Source organism: Heterocephalus glaber, unplaced genomic scaffold (genome assembly GCF_053883595.1).
Source record: "Heterocephalus glaber isolate CG9 unplaced genomic scaffold, H.glaber_assembly_v1.0 deba00001745, whole genome shotgun sequence".
Classification (NCBI taxonomy): domain Eukaryota; kingdom Metazoa; phylum Chordata; class Mammalia; order Rodentia; family Bathyergidae; genus Heterocephalus; species Heterocephalus glaber.
The window spans coordinates 21,338-44,541 of NW_028258451.1; the positions used below are offsets into that span (position 1 = coordinate 21,338).

A 23,204-nucleotide genomic window follows, 5' to 3' on the forward strand; every position below is an offset into this window, starting at 1 on the left:
GGGGATTATCCCTCGCCCCTCCAGAGGAAGATATTTCCTCCTCGCTTTTGTGACCTGACTGAAGCTGGGCGCGGTGGACACCTGTAATCCTAGCAATCTGGGAGGCCAAGGCAGGGGGATTACAAGTTCAAACCCAGCCTGGGCAATTAGTGATTTAGCGAGACTCTGTCACACACACACACAATAAATAAATAAAGGGGCTGGGAATGTAGCTCAGTGCAAAGACCATGGGTTCAATCCCCAGTATTGCCCCAAAAAAGAACAGACACAGGCTGGGTTCTCTTGTTTCCCAGGGCTGCATCCCGCCCCAGGTCATCACGGATGTGAGAAGTCTGACCTCCACAGGAACTGTGTGTACTCAACAGAGCTGACCTGGGGCCGGGGATTTAGCTCAGTGGTTTTGCCACCTGCTGTGCAAGCGCAAGGACCGGAGTTCGATCCCCGGTACCAAAAAAAAAAAAAAAAAAAAAGCTGATCTGCAGCTGGATAGCACAGAAGGTGGTTTTTATAGACATCTCATTAATGGGTATGCATTTTGGCTCTGCAGTTTGCATGTAGTATTTTGGAGGCCACAATTTCCTTTGTCCTCCTTCAGGTTCTTTGCAGGCCACTGAAAGGCTTATGTCCTCTGGTGCTGTTTCTATCGTGGCTGGTGGAGAAAAGTGGCCCTTGTTTTTCTCGTCGTAGTGATTTTCCCTTCTCCATTCCCAGGGGATCCCTTAGGGAAAACTCCTGCCCCATCTGAGGTCTGTTTCTATACCTCCAGGCAGGGGAGTCAGGGGCACACACACACACAACACAGGGACATCAAGCAGACAGGTGTGGCTCCTCCTTCAGTTACATACATTTATTCCACACAGACTTCCCATCCCACTCTTGGGGCTCAGGAGGGCTGGCTGGAAGGAGTGTTCCAAGAGGTTCCCCAAACCAACAAGAGTGAGAGTGGGCATGGTAGGGAGGAGGCTCCTGCTGAGGGTCCCCCACGTTGAAGGGTGAAGATGGAGGAAGCCGGTCAGTTGTTCCTCATGATCATCCGGATCCAGTCCACGTATTTGCAAACAAAGGTGTAGACCCCTGGGATGCCTTTTTGCCCACAAGGCCCCACAGACCCCCAGGACACCAGACCCTGAAGGACTCCCCCACACACCAGCAGGCCCCCAGAGTCTCGCTGGAAGACAGAGGAAAAGGAGAATTGCATGAATAAGGGAGAGGTCCTGTCCCTGTGCCCTTTGGCATTCCTAGGCCTTGAGGACAATGGCTGCAAGTCTGGTCTTGGCAGCAGAGCACAGCCAAGCTTCCTTCCCAAAGGCCAATGGCAATGGCCAGCCAACAGAAAAGAACATACATCCCTAGGGGCCAATCCCAGCAAAAGAGGGCAGGACTCTAAGGTAAAGGGAAGCAGGTTCTGCCAGGCAACGACTGGGGCTCTGACCAATGAAGGGAGAGAGCACCATCAACTTTAACCAATCCAAGGGTTGGAGGGCAGGACTTTATAAACGTAGAGAGTTCTCTCAAGGACAGCGGTTGAGGCCGATGGAGGGAGCGCACACATCACCAATGACCAATCCCAGAGGAGGAGGACGAGATTCCATGAGGGCATGGGGTTCTCTTAAGGACAGCCGTTATGTCCCTGGCCTCCTCTAGGGGACCCAGAGTCCGCTGGCCTTTTCTGTCACTGTCTCCAAATCTCTCAACCTGGGATGGTGTGCAGAAGACTAGAAGCAGGAGCCCCCGTGTGAGCTCCGAGTCCTGGACAGCTCTTTACCCCTCCATCCTCTGTCCCCCGCCCTTCTGTCTCTCCCCTGCCCCGCTTTGCGCCCCTACCCGCCTTTCCTTCTCTGCCTTTCCCTCTCTGTCTCCTTCCTTCTGTCCTCCGTCCCTGGTCCTCCCTTCCATGCTCCGTCTCCCTCCACCCTTATGCGGAGCCTCTCCTCCTTTCTCACTCTCTCTCTCTGCCCTGTCCCCTGCTCATCTTCCGTCAGCTTCCCTCCTGCTTCCGGCCTCCGCTTCCCCGCTGCCTGCTTCACTTCCTGTCTGGGTAGCCAGGCCCCGGCCACACGCACTCACCCGGCAGCCATCCTTCCCGGCAACACCACCTGCGCACACCGTGTTGGCTGTGATTCTCCCAGGGAACGCGGCCTGACAGGCATCAGTGGAGACAGCAGAGGGGTTGAGGCACTGGTGTCGGTCTGGGAATGGATCTGGGGGTAGAAGCTGGGTGCTACAGGGTCCCTCAAAGCTCCCCACTTTGGGGCCACATCCTTCTTCTCAAGCAAGGCCCATCTCAGCCTGTTCTTCCGCCCCCACCATTCTACACGGCTACCCGAAATCACTGAGTGTCAGGGTTACCCCTCGATGTCGTCGTGACCTTTGGCCCAGTTCGCTTGACCTTTGAGCTTTAATCTCATTGCCTCAGTGTCCTGGTTCCACACGCATCTCTGCCTTCTGACCCCACGTCCTTGTCCTCGCCCTAACCTTGATCCTCAACCTTCATTTCCTGGGTCCCAACCCCAAAGTATCTTCTGATCATAGTTTATTTGACCCCAGATTCCCTGAACCTGAACCTCTGGCCCCACATGCCAGACTCCACGGCTTCCAATCTTGAGACATGTGACAAAATCCCAGTTTTTAACTTCAGACGCTGAGCAGCTTGTGGAGCATCTGAATTCCGTGACTTGGGCTCCAGTGACCTCTAACCCCGGAACCTCGGACCTAGACCCTATTTAGAGGTGACCTTTGCTGCAGGCTGACGAGCCCGACTTCACTCTGACCTCGGCTCTCACTCCATCCCCACACCCTTAGCCTTTCTGACCACCACAGTCTCGGTCCCCAAGCCATGATCCTGACCCTGTACCTGTCCTCTCCAGCTCTCTTGGCTCTGGACCTCTCACTGTACTGCCCTCGCCTCTACCCCACCCTGACCCGGACCCTCGTCCCTCACCCCATGGTCAGTTGGTGGTGCCTCAGCCCGAGATGTGGCGGTTGGTGCCAGCGGCCGCGCAAGTGCTAGGCAGGGGCAGCGGTTGGACGCTGCAGGTCAGGCGGATGGGTGTGAGCAGCCTCAGGAGCCGGAGGTCATGCTCACGGCTCTGCAGGGCTCCCTGGTAGCCAAGGTGGGTCACGGAGAGGCCGCTGCGCTGGAACTGCTCCGTCCAGTCCAGCCTGCCGAGGCTGTGTTCCCCCAGGCGCACCCAGTACCTGCTGAGGGGCAGCGGCTGAGCAAGAGGTCTCTCCGCTGCCCTGCACCCTGGTGTCCATCCTCTCTCCACCACGTCCTCTCCATGAGCCTCTCCTCTGGCCTCTGGGTCTCTGTCCCTTGCTCTTTCCGTCTGGGGTGTCCCCTCCTTGCTGGGCTTCTTTCTGATGCTCTTACACACTGAGGCTCAGGAGGGAGGCGGGGACCTCTGCCCTGCCCACTGCCTGGGTCCACACACTGATGGAGCGAGTGAGGCGGAAATGGCCTCTCTGTCCTGCTGTGTCTCTCTGTCCCCAAGCCTCCCTGCCCCTTTGCATCAGCTCTCTCTTCATAAAACGCCCCAGAGCATCAGACCTAGAAAGTGGCCCAGCGAACTGAGCTCTAGTCCCTGATTGGGTCCAGACTGGGTCCAGACTGGGTCCAGGAATGGTTGGGGCTGGTGACAGACACCATGTAGGGAAGGAAAGGCACAGGAGGAAATGGGAGGCACAGTTGGGCTGCCTCGGGGGAACTCCCAGGCCTCCACCTGCCCCAAGCCCACTCTGGAGGAAGTGCGAGTCCTGCTCTACCCTCAGACTCTCTTGTAGGACTGGCTTTCTGCACCTCAGCACCCTCACTCAGCCCTGTCAGGTGAGAGACGCCTCCCCAGCGCCTCCTCTGTCCAGCCCAGGACGCCCCCATCCCAGGCCTTACCTGCTGCTGCAGTGAGCTGCTGGGAGCACCCACCTCGGGTGGATGAGGACCCCCCCACAGTGCAGGCTGCTGCCCGAAAACAGCCCCACCTGCCAGGGCTGTGAGTGAGGGACGCACTCAACACCATGGAAGATCTTCTCTCTGTCTGCCCTGCTGAGACCTACAAGGGGCAAACATGGGGTCAGACAAAAAGAAAGACTGGGGCGGAGGCAGGAGGAGGGGTACAGAGGTGGGGAAAGCAATAGAGAGAGAAAGACACAGCAAACAGCAGAGCGGCCCAGACAGAAAGATAAAGGGAGAGACAGACACAGAGCTCCCCAGAGAGAGGGGAACAGTGACAGAGGCTGGGGACCCGACAGGCAGAGGGAGGCCCTTTCCCATCCCTAGCACTGGTCTGGGTCAGAGCCGAGCTGGGGTGGTGGTGGGGACCCAGCCCGGGTCCCGCCTCCCCTTGTCCACAGAACTCACCAAGAGCACACAGGAGCAGGAAGGTGCCGAGCCCCATGGCGGGCTGTCTCGGGGTCTGGGGAGAGTGAGGGTCTCAGAGGTCTGCCTCCCTGTCCTCGAGGACCTCAGCACTGTCTTCCTCTTTCTGGTGGCCTCACCCTTCCCCACCTGTCCCTTGCATGCCAGCGTCTGCTCCTTCTCATCTTGTCTCTGTCTGCCAGGTCCTGAGTCGTGGGCTCAGCCGCCTACCTCTCGGCGGCTCTCTGTCCACCTACCTGCCGGCCCCTGTGCTAGCCAGGCCCCCCACGGCCCACCTGCCCCCTCTGCCACCTGACGTGCTGCCCTACCTGTCCTCTTCCTTCTGTCTGCCTGCCCCAGGCTCCAGCTGGCGAGGCTTTTAGCTCTCACTGCCCCGGCCCGACCGATTTCCGAGTGGAGGGAAGGGGATGAGAAGGACTGATGGTGGGGCTCGCTCTGATCCCCAGGAGCGCGTTTCGCCTCTAATTGAGCTTCACCGCCACAGGGAGGGGGACAGGAAGGACCCGGGTGGGGAGACACAGCCCCACCCCCAGCCCTCTGCTCTCCGACCAGCTTGCTGCCCTGCCGGCGGGGGTGATGACTCAGGGTGCCTGGAGCTAGGTCCTAATCCCCACTCCAGCCAGCATGAGCGGAGGGTGGGAGCCCCGACCGATCAGGGCCGGGGAGGAGCAGGAGGAAGCAGAGGCTGCGGGAGTGGGGCGAGGCGCACCCACGCGGAGAACAGGGAGCCCCAAGAAGAGGAAGGGAGCGATTTGACTTAGTGGTCAGGGAGAGGCAGGGAGGGTTCCCCGGTGGAGTTCCGTGAAAGCCCGACTCTGACGGGGTTTAAATGGACCACGCAATGTTCTCACCCCGAAGGCCGCGCACACGCACGCGCACACGGCAATACCAGGTTGATTCATCTCATTCCGGGAAAGCTTTTTTTTTTTTGCATGAGAGCGTCCATTACTTAAAACCCACAGAGGAAGAAAGACGTAGGGAAATAGAAATGGCAGAGAGGGAGAAGGAAGAGAGACAGAGAGGAAGGACAAGGAGAGAAAAAGGACACATATCAAGGGACCACAGAAGTCTCTCCCAGTTCCTCTGAGTTTTCCCCTCATCTGAGAGAAAGGGAGGGAGAGAGAGAGGAGGACTCAGGAGGGAAAGCGGAAGCGAGGCCTTCAGAGATGGCAAAACAGGAAGAGAGGAGAGGCTCACCCCATCCCCTTTCATCTTTCACTGTCTCCTCGTGTCTTAGGTCTGTTTGTTTTTGCAGCGATAAAGCTTCAGCGTTTGATTTGCTCTGGACACCAACTAACTCACCTCTCCCTTTCTGAGGAACTTTTGGGAATCAGCTTTATTGCGGTGTAATTTATACGCAATGAAATCCACCCTGCTGCTCGGCTGGAGGGCATAGGGGCCATGGGGCCAGGTCCTCTGGCTTTCTCAGGGAAGCTGGAAATTCAGATTTATAGTGGGATATTTCCTGGTCCTAAAACACTGGAAAAAACAAGATAAAACTATGTGCTTAATAGAGTAGATCTCTCTCTCTCTCTCTCTCTCTCCTGCCTCTCTCCCTTCTTGTCCCCCCTTCCCCTCGTACAATTAATATAACACACAAATTTGCATTTTAACCAATTTGAACTCTACAGTCCAATGACTTCCACCACAGTCACAATTTCCCAAGGTTGTGCAACCATCATCACTACTTCCAGAACATTTTCATCAGCCCCAAAGGAAACCCTTTATCTGTCGATTTGATGCCATAACTGATGATACATAAAATGTGGTCCACCCATCCCATGGTCAAAGTCCCGGCCCTTCAGCATGGCCTTTGAGGCCCTGCATGATCTGCATTCAGCCCCTCTTGGATCTCAGCTCCTAACTTGGCCCCCAGGGTCTAGAAATGCCAAATATCTTGAACCGGGAGCCTGAGCCTGCCTCTCTTCACATTGCAGTGCCCCTTCCTTGGCGTTTTCGTGATGAATCTTCACCACTCTTGCAAAGACCTTCTGAGCCCCACCTGCCAGGAAGCCTCCCTGGCTGCCAGGCCCAGGCCAGGGCCTTTCCTCTCCGAGAGCCTACAGAGGGGACCGGCTGGCCACTGCCGGGAAAGCAGCTGGTCAGGGTTCTCTGCGCTCCCAGCATGGCCTCTGGCAAGCATTTCTGAGGTGTGAGTAAGTGCCCCTCTGCATGTGCTTCCCTGCCCTCCTGGGGGCTTCCAATCTCCTGCCACAGTCACCGCCCTGGCACACAAAGGACCCCCACCCTGCATCCGCTTGGACACAGAGGCTGCTGATGCCACACTCACGAAGAAGGCGAGACAGGGCTTTGGATGCACAGGTCCAGGCTTTCTTGGGGAGCAGGGCAGGTTTCCCATCGGGGTCCAAAAACAGCCTCAGAGGGAAAGGGAGGCCGGGGCTGGGGTGAAGGTTCCCATGCACAAGCCAGGGTGTGTGTGGTCTGAAGGGGCCCTGGGACTAATGTTCCTCCTCTCCTCTCCTCTCCTCTCCCCTCCCCTCCCCTCCCCTCCCCTCCCCTCCCTCCCCTTCCTTGCCTTCCCTTCCCTTGCCTTCTGTTTTCCTTCCTTCCTTCCTTCCTTCCTTCCTTCCTTCCTTCCTTCCTTCCTTTTCCACTACTGGGAATTGAACCCAGAGCTTTTGCATTGAGCTACATCCCTGGTCTTGTTTGATTTTTAAATTTTGAGACAAAGTCTCACTAAGTTGCCCAGGCCAGTCTTGAACTTGAGACTCTCCTGCCTGAGCCGCCCAGCCTCCCATACCTGCCCACACCAGGGTTTTATCAGCTTGAGGAAGAAGGGGAGGAGGGAAGGAAAGACTTTAACAAGTTATCAGAGTTAATATGATAACAAATGATCATATTAAAAAATGGAGGTCAACTCTTTTTGATAATCCACCCTGAGCTTGGCTGATGACCGGCAGGTGCTATGTGTCACGGAACCCAGTGTGGACACCTGTGCTGAGCCAGTGTGTGCTCTGTGAGCCCCACAGCCCAGGGGCGGCAAGGAAGGTGACTGTCCCATCAAGTGCCTTGTCCGGGGCCACCAGTCCACCTTCAAAGGAGAGGAGGGTGCCCTGGTCACTCTCAGCATCGTGTGGGACTCTGCAGGGAGAAGGGCATCTCCAGGTCGTGGCTTCTGTGTGTGCAGACGTGTGTGAGCTTGATCAACATGGGGGCACCTACGAGCCCGGGGACCCATGTCATTTCCCCAGGGTGGGTGACTCTGCACGAGGGATTGTGGCACTGCCCCTGCCAGGCCCAAGCAGGCAGACCAGGTGTGATGGCTCAGACATCTTTGGAAATGGGCAGGTGCTACTGAGTGGGTGCCCAGGGATGGCCCGAGGTCCAGCCAGTGTGCCGAGCCTGCCCTTCATCAGGGTGTCCTGGGGAATGCGTGAAAAGCAGTGGCTCAAAGGCAAGTCTGGTGCTGGAGAGAGTGGAGCTGTCGTCCATGAAGTCCCGGCCATCAGCCCCCATCACTGTTTGCTCAGTTAAACCCGGGTGGCCGGGGCACCAGGGGCATCCGGCATCTGCAGGAACTGAGGATGGGGCGGTTACCCTGTCCTGCAGGAGTGATCTACGGGGGGCTCTGGTTTGGCTCCATGATGAATTGAGGTGGTCTCAGAGCCGTGCTGCATGTGCCAGGTGCTGATTGCAGGACTCCAGGCAAGGTGGGCGGCTGGGCACAGAGGTCACAGGTGCTGAGCTGTGTCTCTAGGACAGCCCCAACAGGGAGCTGGAGTGGCCTCTTCCTGCGCACAGCAGGCCCAGACCCTGGATGACCATAGCCACTGTGGGTGGTCCCCACAGCTACTATCATGAAGGGGTCTCTGGGCATGGGTGGGGTGCTTGTTGTGTTGCCGTTTGGACAAACGCTGGAGCCCCCATGCAAGCCGGGCCAGTTTTCTAGTAACAGCATACATGGGCTTGCGTAGAATTTGTAGATGATGAACACTTTGCCTCCAGAACCCAACAAGGCCTACGATGTTTTGGGTTTGTTTTAAACTGTGGGTGCTAGGGGCTTAATAGCTGCTTCTTGACATTGTCAAAGGGTGGGAGGGGTTCTCATGTTACTGAAGAGTTTTCAGGAATTCAACTGAGGTGGGGCTTTGTACTCTGTGTATCCCAAGGCTCATTCTGCCCCCCACCCCCCGTTCTGCAGGACTTGGGGATTGGACCCAGGGCCTTCACACTCAGTTACACCCTCAGCCCTTTTTTACATTCTTTAGTTGTAACAGGGTCTCACTCAGTTGCCCAGGCTGGGCTCAACCTTGAGATCCTCCTGCCTCAGCCTCCCAAAGTGCTGGGGTGACAGGCATGAGCCCCCACACGCAGCTGGCCCATCCCCGGTGTGCAGCTCCTGTGTGGGTATTCGTGCCTCCTAAGGGGCATAGCAGCTGCATCTCGTGGACATGGGTGTATGTTGTCAGTGTGATGTCACAGCTCTACGTCCACAACGTGGCATCATATCTGCTTCTGGAGAAGGCTGGGTACAGTCAGCAGCACGCCTGTGTTGGGGCTCAGAACACGATACCCCAAAGTATGGAGCGTGGGTGCACTGAGAACAGTCACACATGGCTCAACCACAGTGATATGTCGGGAGGGCACACTGTTGGTTGGTTTTGTCCCTGTATACACACTGCAGAGCACACTCACACGGCTTCACGTGCAGTCGATTGCTTCCAGAGGCATGACTGCTGCAGCATTTGCTGCATGTGCCTCACTCTGAACTGAAGGCCAGGGAAGGAAGGGTCTCTGCTGCTCCCTTCTGCCTTTCTCCCTCCCCTTCTTTTTCCTGAGGCAGGTCATGGAAACCAGAGTTCTGGTTCCCTAAAGCAAGTCCTAGAACCTGGAGACGCCATTCTCCGAGCCTTTCCCTTTGTTCCTGGAGACCTCCATGGGACAGGTGTCCCGCATTCCCCCCAGTGATGCAGAGAGGCTGGAGAATCTGAATGAACTGGTGCTGCTGGGCTCCCCTCTCGGTTTATTTCCCTCAGGCCAGGCCCTGTGTGTCCGGTCACGTTTCTGTATGTGTAGTCCATTCTTCCTGCAGCTACTCACACGCATACTGCTTCCCCGGGTCTTTAGTGTCTTTCTTTCTTGCTGGCTGGCTGGCTGGCTTTCTTTCTTGCTTGCTTGCTTGCTTTCTTTTTCTCTCTCTCTCTCCCTCCCTCCCTCCCTCCCTCCTTCCTTCTTCCTTCCTTCCTTTCTTCTTTTTCTTTCCTTCCCTTTCTCTATTTCCTTACTTTTCTTTCTTTTTGGGGAGGGTACTGGGGATCGAACTCTGGACCTTGCGAATGCAAGGCAAGTGACAGCACCACTGAGCTAAATCCCCGGCCCCCTTTTCTTTCTTTTGGAGTACTCAGGATTGAACCCAGGGAGCCCCAAGCTACATCCCCGGCCCTTTTTACTTTTTTATTTGGAAGCCTGGTCTCAGTAAGTTGCCTATGCTACCCTTGAACTTGCAATCTGCCTGCCTTAGCCTCCCATATAACTGGATTCACAGGCATGTGCCCATGCCCAGTAAGGATCTTCATCTCTGAAGCCTTGTGGGTCGTATAAAACTGTTCCATACATTTATTATACTTTTACCTCAATGTAGGAGGTGTTACAGGAGATGCTGGCTACAGACGCTGAAATGGGTAAGCAGCAGTGAGGATGGTCACCCAAGTCCTAAGTAGGGCTTGTTGAATGGGCTTTAGTCCTCCAAGCCCTGCTTTCAGTGATATTGAACAACCTCAGCTCTTCCGGTGGAGGGGTGGAAGGTCAACGGGTCCCATCGTGTTCAGCCAAAGTAAGTACAAAGCTGTGGTGTCCTTTTCCTGTGCTTTTCACTGGGGCGGAGCATCAAGGGGTGTTTAGGACATGGGCCCTGTGACTTGGGGGATCCAGGTAGTTACATTGTCCCAGTGGTTACATTTGCCCACTGCTGTATGTTCAGTAACTCCCTTGAGAGTGCAGGGAGCACCTCATCTAAATTTAGTAGGATCCCCACATAGAAGTGTGACCCGAACCTCATATTGGTTAAGGTTTGTATTGCTTAAGATTTGAGAAAGAGTTAATTCAGAACCAGTCAGTAGAAACCATGTGTGTGTGTGTGTGTGTGTGTGTGTGTGTGTGTGTGTGTGACTAGGGATTGAACACAGGGCCTTCACCCTGAGCTACCTCCTTAGCCCTTTTAACATTTTTTTTTGAGGCAGAGGCTCATTAAGTTGGCCAGGAGGGTGATCCTTCTACCTTGGCTTCTCAGAGTGCTGAGTTTACAGATGTTTACCACTGTACCAGGCTCCATTTTGAATTTTTTTTCTTTTTTTTTTTTTTGGTACTGGGGATCAAACTCAGGACCTTGTGCTTGCAAGGCAGGTGGGGTGCCACTGAGCTAAATCCCCAGCCCCCTTGAATTTTTATTGTATAAAACAAATTGGGTTTTTTGGCAGTATCAGGGACTGAACCCAGGGCCTTTGGACTGAGTGACATCCCCAGCTCTTTTTAAATTTTGAGATAGAGTCTTGCTAAATCCCTACTTTGCTCAGGCTCAGCTCAAACTTGCCATCCTGTCTGAACCTCCTCTTGTGTGGGATTACAGGTGTGTGCCAACACGCCTGCTTGTTATATAAATTCTTTTAGGAAAGGTTGAATTTTCAGTTAGGCCACACTGTGGGTCTGTTGTAGTGGCTCTTTCTCTCTCTCTCTTTCATCCCCTTCCTTCCTTCCTTCCTTCCTTCCTTCCTTTCTTTCTTTCTTTCTTTGTTTCTTTCTTTCCTCCCATACCAGTTTTTGTTTTATTTATTTATTTTGATACCGGGGATCGAACTCGGGACCTTGTGCTTTCAAGGCAGGCAGTGGTACCACTGAGCTAAATCCCTGACCCTGTTTTACTTTAAAAAAATTTGTAATTAACAAATAAAAATTGTGCATTTACAGTATACTCTGTGATGTTTTGAAACACGCATGCTTTGTGGATGGCTAAATCGAGGTAATTATCACACACATTACTTCACATACTTGTCATTTTTTTGTGGTGAGAGAGCTAGAAGTCTACGCTCGGCTATTTTCAGGTGTACAATGCGCTGTTGTGAACTACAGTCATTGTACTGAACAATAGACTTCTTGAACTCTTTCCTCCTGTCTAACATTGTGTTGTTATTGGATGTCCTTGGTACATGTAGCTTCTTTCTACATTGTTCATGCTTTACTCCTTCTCTTTTCTCCTCCCAAGAGCATCAGATGGGTTTTATCAAGATCAGACCCCCCCCCCCACGGATGGCAGCTATTGGGTTTGAAGATGCTGGCTTACATCAGGATGGAATCAGGGGCCGTGTGGACACTGGATCCCCATCCCCAGCTCGGGGTTAGGATCTGTGTTGTGATAGAGGCAGCCACAGAAGAAAGCCCAACTCACTTAGGAGCATGTCCTCCGCTCGTGGCCGTGTGACTGTCCTTCCACGAGTGACCATGACCTGCTGCCCCTGTGTCTCGCAGAGCAGCACACTCCCCCAGGTGTCGCACAGGATGGGGACCCAGTGTCCGTGAGGCCATGAGGTTGTTAGCCTCAGATCAGTGTGGCCTGGGCCACATCGATGGTGGCATCCAGACACGTGACTCACATGAGACAGAGGGTCCAGCCAAGTCATATACCTAAGGGCCCCATCCCTAAGTTCCAACTACGGGCGCCATGTCTTAGGCCCCTTACACCTGTGCCCGCATCTCCAAGGTCTTGGCTGACGCAGCCTCGAGCAGCTGGCTCAGAGCAGCCACCCCGCTGCAGCAGCAGGGCCAGTGAGCCATGCCCAGTAGGGGGTGCGCCCCAGCGTCCTGGCTGCCGCCTCGGGCCGGTTGTAGGGTTGCCCCAGAGATGGAACACCCTCCGGGGAGCGGTGTCAGTCTCCCCATCTAGGCCAGTTCCGGGCAGGCAGAAAGCCCACGTGGCCCTTCCAGACCCAGCTCAGTGCCCCTCCAGAAAGCCTCACCCGGGTTCCTGGGCTCCTCAAGGATCCCATAACCTGTAGGCTTCTCTCATCTTACCTCTTGACCTCTTAGAATGGAAACACGCCCCCCTCCCTTTATGATATGGGAACCGAACCCAGTGCCTTCCCACAGAGCTCTATCCCCAGCCCTTGTCAAAACTTTATAGTTTGAGGCAGGGTCTTGTTAAGTCGCTAAGTTGACTAGGCTGTGTTCGAACTTGCAACGCTTCTGGCTCAGTACCCGAGAATGCTGGGCTTACAGGTGTGTGCCACCACACCCAGCAAAACAGGGCCTTTTTGTTCCTTCTAGCCTGAAATGTCCGACCTAGTCCCTCGCACAAGCCTCCCAGTGGGCTGCTGGTGGGGATGATGCTCAGAAATGTGTCCCTCTCAACCTGGGTGGGGAGGGGCAACTCGCTGCCAATCTGCCTCAGTCTAGATCCACACTTCTGTAAAGTGGGCGCGATCACATTCCACCCACATGGCACCTCGGGAGAAGGAGGCACAAGGCCTCCTTGGGCTGAGTGAGTAGGACATGCCTGGACATGCGGATGTCCCTCAGACAAAGCCTCTCTGGGAGCCAGCCCTTTCCACCTGTTCCACACAGCCTCCCATTGTTAGGAAAAAGTCCCCTGGGTGAAAACAGGAAGAGGAGGGCAGGTGGCTGAGGAATCTCAGGAAGGGAGGAGGGAGGAAGCCAAGGAGCCTCACCTCCTGGCCGGGTTTTCTGAATTAAGGTGTTGTTGGTACTCAGAATCTCCAGCTCAGCTCTGTCATTATTTTCTGTTCCACAGGAAGGCTTTGGGCGGCTGCCTCCTACTCCCTCAAATCCCCAGCTGTCACTCCAGGCAGCTGGCTGTGGCACTGCGACCTTGGAGACATAGCATCATCCCAATTATGTCAATGACAGGAGCACGTAGCACCATAACAATCGCGCTGACAGCTACCACTTATTATGCACTCACTCTGCACAAGGTGTTCTTGGGGCTGTCCACACAGTAATCCTGCTAATCCTCCCAGTAACCCTCTAGAGCCGGTGGTATTTTTTTAACTTAAAAATGTTTATTAAGCCGGGTGCGGTGGCGCACGCTTGTAATCCTACCTGGAAGGATAGCAAGTTTGAGGCCAGCCTGGGCAGCTTAGTGAGACCCTGTCTGGAAATAAAATTAAAAAGCCCTGGAGAGAGCTTAGTAATAAAAAGCTTGCTTAGTATGTGCAAGGCCCTGGGTTTAACTGCCAGCACCACCAAAAACTGCTACTACAGTACTACAAATACTACTATTACAGTACTACACTACTACTACTACTATTACTACTACTACTGCTGCTGCTGCTGCTACTACTACTACTACTACTAAATTTAGTTCTTGATCCTCAGTCAAATTAGTTGGTGGTACATTATCACTGACTAGAGTAAGACTCTTGTTTTCCTTATTTTATTTCCTTTTATCCCTATTTCCTTCTGACATTGTCTTTATCATTGTATATCTTCAGTTATTTTTATTAACGTGTCTTGTTTGCTTTTTAATTCGCTATTGTTTTTGTTATCGTGTGTACTTTGCTACTATCTTTGTTACTGTGTATCTTTTGCCATTGCATTTATTGTCACAATTTATTTTAGTAAGATGAAGTTCTCATAGATGATTAGCCACTTAAGATGTATAATTTGGTGGTATGTAGTGGATTCATAACATTGTAGATCTATTTTATCCTCTTTTATTGTATGCCCCTAGAAGTTGTATTGTGTTTTTATGTACTTGTATTTTTTTGTCAGTAGTGCTCTTCCTTTCTTATCTTTTTTGTCATTCAACTCTGCTTGTTGTTTTTCATTCTAGTAAGTTATTCTTTTACCCATCTTGGTGCTCACTATAGTGAATCTTGGAAACTGGATGCAATCATATAACCAACTCTGTAACCAGACATGAACAAGTCCCCTCCTCCTCCCTCCCTGTCTTTTCACTGCCTCGTGCCCCCTTTGCACAAGCCCCTGCCCTCCCTGGTCCTAGACAACCACTGATCTGTATTTTGCCACCATGGCTTTGCCTTGCATTTCAGTTATATGTTTGGCTTCTTTCACCAGCGCAGTGCATTGCAGATTCCCTCATGTTTTTGCCAGTATCGATCCATACTTCATTCTTCCCTGCAGCTGAGCAGTATTCCGTTGCGTGGCTCTCCCACAATTTGTTTATCCATTCACCAGTCGTTGGACATCTGGGTGGCTTCCAGTTTCTGGCGATTACAAACAATGCTGCTATGAACACTTATGTACAGATCATTGTGTGGACATATGTTTTCATTTCTCTCGGGTAAACACCCAGGAGTGAAATTGCTGGATCATATGATAGAAGCATGTTTAACTACATAAGAAGTTGCCAAATGTTTTCTTGAAGAGGTTGGACCAATTTGCATCGCCAGCAGCAGTGCTTGGAGCTCTGTTCTTCCCGCGTTGTAGTCCATAGCACTGAATTTTTATGATTTGATTCATGTTGCCCTGTGAACATCTAGTTTGTTCTTTTTTTTTTTTTTTTTTTTTTGGTACTGGGGATTGAACTCAGGACCTTATGCTTGCAAGACAGGAGGCAGCACCACTGAGCTAAATCCCTGGCCCTAGTTTGTTTTTTTAACTGTGACATCATCCATGGTGGATTTCCAACACATTCTCCTATCTGCTCCCCCATGAATGAGCACTCAGATTTCCCCCACTGCAACAGTCACATATTACTTCCCCTTTGTGACCTGCATAACCATTGTCCCTGCCTAGACACCCGGGAGTGGGGCTCCTGGGCTCAAAGGTGCTCAACAATAGATGCTCAGTTTGTAGTGGGGCTCCATCCTGATTGACCCCTCATCAGTTGAAACATTGAGAATGTGCTTAGCACACCATAGCTCAGCAACACAGCAGACTGTGGGATGTCACTTCCCCTCTTGATCCCCGGGCTGCCTAGGAGCTGTCCAGCATCATAGAAACAATCGTACTGTTGCCTGCTAGCCTGGGAAAACCGCAGTGTGGTTTCCATGGGATTTGTATCACTTTTGCACCATCATAAGACTGAAAAAGTCTAACTTGAACCCTTGCAAACTGGGGATTGTCTGTACTGAAGTCAGCCAAGAAGCACCCTGCTACCTTTCTGAATAACAACACTGATCTACAGTCACACTAGCCAGGCATGGGGATTCCGGTGTTCGGCACTCCTGCTAATGCCTGGGCTTATTTAACTTTCAAAGTTTTAAAATATCTGTCTAATGAATACAAAGTGATACACTATTTGTAGTTGCAATTATTAGATAACGAATGACATCTTTTCATATGAGTAGTTTGGATATTTTTTTCTCTCTAAATCTCCTTCACATCTTCACATCTTTTCCTCATTTTTGTCATTTATTTGCAGAATTTCCTTAAATAGTCAAGATAGCAACCCCATGTCAGTATTTATTATAGACAGCAAATGTTTTCTAACTAGGCTGTCCCCCATCAATTTACTCTGTCCATGGAGTCATTTGTTGAATACAAATGCTTACGTTCAATATAATCAAATTAAACAGTTCTTGGCCTCTAGATTAGTCCTCCTGAAGTTTCAAAATGTCCTTCCTCATGCCTCAGTCTCAAAAATGGCCTCTCCCATTTTCTCCCCTTTCCTTTGTAGTCTGACCTTTGGCTTTTGGGTGTTAAAACCAGGTGGTGCTAAGTACCTGTCTTACACCCACTGGAGTGAAGGCTCAAGAACAGCAAGTGATTCTAAGGTGACCCAATTCAGTGAGTGACAGAGCTGGCATCGGACCTAGTCTGCCTGGCCCCAGAACTTGCATGCCTTCCCTACTCTGCTGTGTGCTTCTCCATGGAGGACCCAGGAAGGAGAGAGCTCTGCGTGCAGAGCTGTTAAGTGCCAGTCTTTTACTCTGTCTCCCTGACAGCCCTAAGCAGCAGGTTCTGTTATTAGAGGTGATGGAATTGAGGATCCCAAAAGACAAAGTGGTAAAACCAGGTCTTTCTGGGCCCACCCTCTTTTGAACACTAAATTAGCCACCTTTCCCTACCCAAGGGGGTTGGTCACAGGACCCTGGCAGATATCAAAATTTGTACAAGCTGCAGTCCTTTCTATAGGAGGGTATAGCTGTGCACATCTGCAGTGTACCTTAAACACATCCAGATGACTTATGCATACCTGATAGTGTTCATCTGTGTAAGTAGGTGTTACAGCATGTGTTGTTTTTGGTGCTGGAAATCAAACCCAGGGCCTCGTGTGCCATGCAGTCTACTATTGAGTTATACCCATATCTCTAACAGGTTTTATACAGGTGTTTCCTAACAGGAAAAATAAGAAAACAGTCTGTACATGTTCAGTACAGACACAATTTTCTTTCCAATTGTTATTATTATTATTATTTTTTTGGTACCAGGGATAGAACTTGGGTCCTTGTGCTTACGCAGCAGGCAGCAAAACCACTGAGCTAAATCCCCGGCCTTTCCAATTATTTTTAACTCGACATTGGATGAGTCTGAGGATGCAGAACTGGAAGGAACAGAGGGCCAGTGTAACAGTCTTCCCCCATAACACCCAGGGATGATGATACTCATCCTTGGCTCTCACCTTTACCCCAACCTGAGACAGTTGATTCCTATTATTCATTAGTTCTGTCTTTTCAAAGTTACCAACTCCATAAACACTAGGTTTTCTCCTGAACTGATAATCTTGGGGCTTTCATGGGCCTTCTCCTATCAGCTACTGTCCTGTAAACATGTGTCCTTTATCTGGTCTCTTTGATATCCGGGTTTCCACATTTTTGGGCTGTTGAGGGGGAGCAATTTGACTGTTTAACGCCTGCTCCAAGCACGGTGCTGAAGTTCTGTCTGGGATGCGGGGGATAGGGTGGTGGGAAGGGGAAGGGGAAGCAAAAGGGATTAAAACGTGGTGTGAACATGTATCAGTTCCCCACGGTGAGTAGAGTGCATTTACTATGTATTTCAAACACATACAAAAGTAAAGAAAAGAAAAAATGTGATGTGCCCAGCAGAGAATACATGCATTAGATAAGCTTTATTCACACCGAGCCACAGTGACTTCGGCTGTGAGTTCAATGTGAATGAATAACAGTGTCTGTGAAATGAGGTATTTTTCAACAAAAATACTCACGCGACCCATCTTTGATCAGTTGACAAAAACACTGCGGCTTGCAGAAACCCAACTCTGCATTTCCCCCCAGGAGCAATGAATGGATCAGTATTTGCTAAATTTAGTGTTCAAGGTGACAATGTAGCACACAACTACAATGAGAATTGGCTCTGTTGCTGAGTTTCTTTGATGTTATTGCAGAACTTCTCCAATCTATGCACAGCTCTTTAACTGCTCCACCCGAGCCCTCACCTTGCCACTGGTAGCTAGTTGCTCCAGGCTCCAGGTTCATCTCCCAGCTCCCCAACCCCCACCTCTTGATCCACGCCCCTCACCTGGGAGCCAGCGTGGTGACATCATCTCAGGCAGGATTCTCCCCCTGTTCCTCAATCCTCAGGCAGGGCCTCCCAATGCACTGAATCCTCTTAGCACAGCCTAAAAACATTTTACATATTTGCCTCTCATCTCATTCTGTTGAATAGAGGGGCAAAACAGACTCAGTCTCTTCTCTGGTCTGTTCAACAACAAGCAACACAGAAGACTTCTGTGGCCCCAAAGGTTGTGGGGTTTTCTCCTCACCAGCAAGGAAGAAATTAATACCGGAGCAGTCTGCGGCCGGGTGTCCTCGTATTCAGTTGGGTTCTGACACCCTGGCTGTCCCGGTGGAATTGGGGTGCACCCCTTTCCGGCACAGGGATGTATTCCCGTTCACCTTTCTGGGAGCCTCCATGTACCAAGCTACCCACAAGCTCTCTGCACTCAGTCTTTTGAGGTTTTATTGAAAGTCGTTGTTTTGAATGATTGATGAAACCATTAGCCATCGGGGACTGACTTTACCTTCAGCCCCTCTGCTCCCTGGAATCCTAGTCCTCCCTCTGAGCAGTCACTGGCTCCCCTGGCAACCAGCCTTCCCCAACTGGTTTTCTAGGGACTTTCCAAACAATCACTTTGTTAATATACATTCAGAGCCGGGTGTAGTAGCACACACTTGTAATCTCAGCACTGTGGAAGGCTGAGGCAGGAGGATCATGTTTGAATCCAGCCTGGGTAACTTAGAGAGATGATTTCTCAAAAAAATTAAAAACAGGGCAGGGGATTTAGCTCAGTGGTGACACCGCCTGCCTCAAAAGTGCGAGGTCCTGAGTTCAATCCTTGGAGAAATAAAATAAAAAAATAAAAGTAAGAAAAGAGCTGAAGCCAGGTATGGTGATGCATGCCTGTAATCCCAGCATGCCGCAGACCAGCTGCAGTCGATGTCGATGTAGGGTAGGAAGGGGAGATGTCCTGGGCCGGCGATGAGAAAAGAACCTTCACAAGCAATGTTCAGGTTCCTTCTGACAAGTCTCAGGGTCTGATTTATTTTTATATCTTTAACCAATAGCTGGGAGGCATTGGGCGGAACATGTTTACATTTTAAGTTGCCTTAGCAATTTCTATTGAAGTAAAGGTTATTTTTTGTTAAACAAAGTACAATTCCTCTAAGCTGTTTCATTTCATTGAACATCACGAATACATATTTAAAAATTACAATTGTCCCTTTATTTACCCACACCTAAGCAGAACAGAAAGTAACTTAATCAAAATCTTTATATCAGTGGGAGTACAAGCAAGATTTAATCAACTAGGTGTCAAACTTGTGGTCGCCAGCTGGCCCTTGAGAAACTGCACAATGGTTAATATAGTTTGCTATTAGCTCTCTATTTTTCTATACCTCTATTCATCTTAACTAAATGTCATTTGGGTTCATAGTCTATGAGCAGGAGATATTTACAACACTTTGAGAAATATTGAGTAACTAGTCTCCTTAATGCATTTACCTGTCTTAACGTTCTTTCTATTTCCCATTTCCCACTATTTCTTACATCTAAAGTCTGTCCTTTCATCTCTTCATAAGACCCCTTTAGTAAAAAGAATGTCAGCAATAAGAGGGGGAGTCATAGTAGTGGGGGAAACAGAGGGGGTTTTAGGAGAGGTTTCTTTAGGAGTGGATGTGGCAATAGAACTAAGAGAAACAGGAATTTGGGACTTGTGAGCCAGATCAGATTTCAGTATATCATTGCCAATTAGCCTCATGGAGAGTTTGTTGTTAGTCACAAACACAATGACTCCTGTGATCAGAGTAACAATTATGGCAAGAAAAAATAAAACACGAGGGTACGATGTGTTCCACCCTTTCTTTCCCCCGGCTGGAACTTTGTCAAGCAGCAATGGAGGTTGGTTGGGCTTCACCACCAGCACTTGGGAGGCTGAGGCAGGAGGATTGCTGTGAGTTCAAGGCCAGCCTAGGCTACGTAGTGAGCTCAAGGATAGCTTGAGCTACACAGCAAGACCCTGCCTCAAAAAAGAAAGAAAGAAAGAAAAGAGCTGAGGATGTAGCCCAGTGGAAAAGCCCTGCATTCAGTCCCCCGTACTGCTAAATATATATGAAGAAAGAATAACATGCATTCAGGGGCACTGGAAAGGGCTTGTAGAGAAAACAGACTGACCTTTACCTTTATGCTGGGAGGCTCTTCAGGGACCGCTTCAGGGGCCAAGGACAAAGGCCATACATCCTTGTGGCTCTGCTCATACAGGGGAGAGCGGGTTTATCGGAGCGAGTTAGGAACCATGGACCGACTAGTTCATGGTAACATTGTTACGGGCGGAGTAGGGGCCAGCAGTGTTTCTGGGTTCTTACCCTCCCCTTCAATGCCCTGGTTGGGACAACTGGCGAAGGCAAAACGTTACGGTTTATCTGGAAGCAGAAAGAAGAGGAAGGAAAGGGAAGAAGCACAAAAGAAGTGCTCAAGGAGAAGAGAGCTGTGAAGGGAAGAGAGAAGCTACGTCCTGCAAGCAGAACGGGCGGGCGCTGCAGTCACTGGCTGCGGCCCTTTTGTGTCCCCTGACAGTTGATCCAGGCGGTCCCACTTGCTCTCAAGCTAGAAGATTGGCATCAGGCACCAGGCTCGGCTTCTTCTCGTGTCACAAGATGGCTATCAGGTGCCAGGTTCCAGGTGTTCTCGTATCAGAAGGTTGGTACCGCGTACAGGGCTCAGCCCATCCCTCGTGCTGCTCTGTGCCCATGGTTACCGAGTCTTCTCAATTGGCAGGTCCTGCCCAACTGCCCCAGCCACGCGGCCGTGGCCTAGCCTCCTATTTCAACACCCCACACTCCCTACCCGGCACCCCATCCTTGCTCTGTGTTCCCTCAGATCGCACAACAGGCTCACCTCTGGGACTTGCCCCTTGTCTCCGCTGCAGAGGCACCTACCCCACGTCTTACCATCCTGATCCCTTCCAGCCTCCAGGTCTTTCCCCTCAGAAGTCCCCGCTGACCCTACCAGGGCTGCTCTTTTGGGGGAAGTCCTTGCTGGAGTTACTTTCACTTCCCCCTCCCTTTGCCCTTCCCCAGGGTTATTTTGCTTTCCTGACCCTTTTCCAATTACAGTGGACCCTCAAGTTAAGACTGGCCTGACATATGAACAACTTGGGTTAACTAGGTTAATGGAAGACTCATCTGCCTCTTGCTATCTATAGCAAGTACCCAGGTAAATATCCAGATCTCAGCGGCATTGACTTACAACCAACCCTCCCTTGGGAACCGATCGAGTTTGTAAGTCAAGGGTCCACTGTCTTACAGCACCCTCTCCTTTTCCCAGCGTTCTACATTCTGAAAAGATGCTTCACCTACGGTGTTAACTGGTAAACAATCTTTCTTTGGATTTCCAGAACCCAGAACGTGGGTGAATGACCTCTATAACATCTCTCCTCAGCCTTTAGTTGTGTGCATCAACTAATACGGGGCATGTGAATTGCTGTGAGATCCAATTTGCAGAAAAGTGGTATATTTGTTCTAAGAAAATAGAGGAAGTAACCCTGGGAGAAAGGAGATACACACCCTGTACGAGGAGGACCCACCCAGCATGGGACCTCTCTGCCCACTAGCTCCCTGTACCTCCCTAAAAGCCCTGAGCCCCAGTGCCCCAGGAGGCACCCCTGGAGATGGACGCCCTGCATCTTCTCGGCGCCAGCCCTTGAGAGAACCTGACTCTTCCCAATCTACTCCCAATTATTGGCCTCTGAGCAGCCAGCAGCCGGGACCTCATTCCTACAATGTGTCCATTCCCTGCAAAACCTCCTCCCCCTGGATCTTTAACACAAAACCTCGTTTATGTCCTCCAGGGGAATGAGCATGCTCACTACTGTCACACCACAGAGAAACCGACATGCTCTGCGGTTAATTTGTGGTTTTATTTTCTGGAATTTCCCCAAGGATCGAGTTTATTTTCAATTTAAAAACTACGGCTCTCTTTCCCCCAAACCTGTTTTTTCCCATTCTAGTAAATGGCAGGTCCATCCTTCCTGTTGGTCAGATCAGATCGCAGCTGGCTCCACGCCCTCTCCTATCAGCTCCCACCCTCTCTTCCCGGCTTGGCTGGCTCACACAGCTGCAGCTACACAAGCGTCTTCATTGATCCTCAAACACACCAAACAGGTTCCTGCCCCAGGCCCTTTGCGCTTGTTATACTAGCTGCTTGGGATGATGATCTGCTAACATGCAGCTGGCTCCTTTCTTTAAATACTATCTTTAGTCATCTTCTGTGAGTGTCTGGTTGGTTTAAAATAACACTGCCAGTCCCCTCCCCAACCTAATGTCCCTTCTCCTTCATTCCTGCTCCCACCCCTCATCCTCCCCCTTTCCTTTTATGACTTTGTTAAGTCCGGGCTGCTCACTGCTTGATACCCTGGAGACAAGAGCTGATGGAATGAAATTAGCTTCATTCGAAGCCGGCCTTGAAGAAGATGGAGAAGCCATTTTTCAAAGCCCTGCCTAGGGGCGGGTTGGTCAGGGGCACAAAGGGCTTCTGTAGGGAGGGAAAGAGGCGCAGGGCCAGAAGGCCAGGTGCCCGGTGAGGTCTCTGTCCTCTGTGGCACACGTCTCCCTTTTTCTTTTCAGGGACGCAGCAAGCGACCTCAACCTCCTGAGTTCCCAGACATGTTCACTAAGCCGAAGACTGGAGCGGTGTCAGGAAGGCCATCAGATGCTCTGGCTCCTGTCAATCTGAGAAAGATCTAGCAGTTAACACCTTCATCGCGGAGGTGGGGCTCTCTTTAGGGTTTATAATGTTGGACAAAAGGGAGGGGACCTCAGCTTTGCAAGAGGATTAAGGAGGGAAGGGCAGAAACGTGACTCTGCCAGGGACAGCACCAGAGGAGTGGCCCCGTCACAGCTGATGGCACCGCCTGACAACCTATCTCTTTATTCTTTGTTTTCATGGTTTCTCTCCAAAACGAACATCAGTTCTACGAGGACAGACATTTTTTCTGTTTAATTCACTGCACATTACCTGCATCTACTACAGTGCCTGGCTAATGCTAGTTAGCAATATTTGTTGAATAAATAAATACCCAAGAAGGTGCCACGCACGGCCAGCTTGAACAAATGTTGGCTGAGAATAAAGGCGTGAAACTTCCTTGAACAGTCGGCAAATCGGAGGGTTTGTTATCCACATCTGCATGTAGTATTTTACAGAGAGCCAGGTAAATAATAATGATAGTGAGTGCTTTATGTTTATCCTTGTAATAAAGCTATGAGGAAAATTGTGGGCCCATTTTACAGATGAGAAAGGAAAGAGGCTCTGAGTCTGATGACTTCTCCAAAGCAAGGATTTGCATCCAGCAGGGACTCCAGTAGCTAAGTACTTAGCTACTATGTTTGGGGTGATGGGCAAAGAGATAATAGCAAGAAACAGTGGACAAGGATGTTCATGG

General features: G+C 51.0%; 1 protein-coding gene and 1 long non-coding RNA gene across 20 annotated transcripts in view; one reads left to right on the plus strand and one right to left on the minus strand.

Annotated features, from left to right (window-relative positions):
* Window positions 1-22,893, plus strand: part of LOC147821279 (uncharacterized) — a 41,920-nt gene extending 19,027 nt beyond the window's left edge. For 3 of the 19 annotated variants that reach the window (XR_015447291.1, XR_015447309.1, XR_015447301.1), the window contains 6 exons: window positions 6,313-6,527; window positions 9,978-10,169; window positions 20,195-20,464; window positions 20,881-21,134; window positions 21,774-21,927; window positions 22,390-22,893. This is a non-coding gene — a long non-coding RNA (uncharacterized LOC147821279). The other 16 variants (XR_015447297.1, XR_015447294.1, XR_015447293.1 and 13 more) reach the window with 16 other exon arrangements.
* Klk12 (kallikrein related peptidase 12) lies at window positions 812-5,325 on the minus strand. The gene is given in 6 exon segments (XM_013066415.3): window positions 812-1,168; window positions 2,068-2,201; window positions 2,942-3,201; window positions 3,890-4,049; window positions 4,358-4,412; window positions 4,684-5,325. Coding segments are annotated over 5 exon segments (747 nt in total). The 5' UTR covers window positions 4,395-4,412; window positions 4,684-5,325; the 3' UTR covers window positions 812-1,012.
* Window positions 22,894-23,204: the final 311 nt, after the last annotated feature.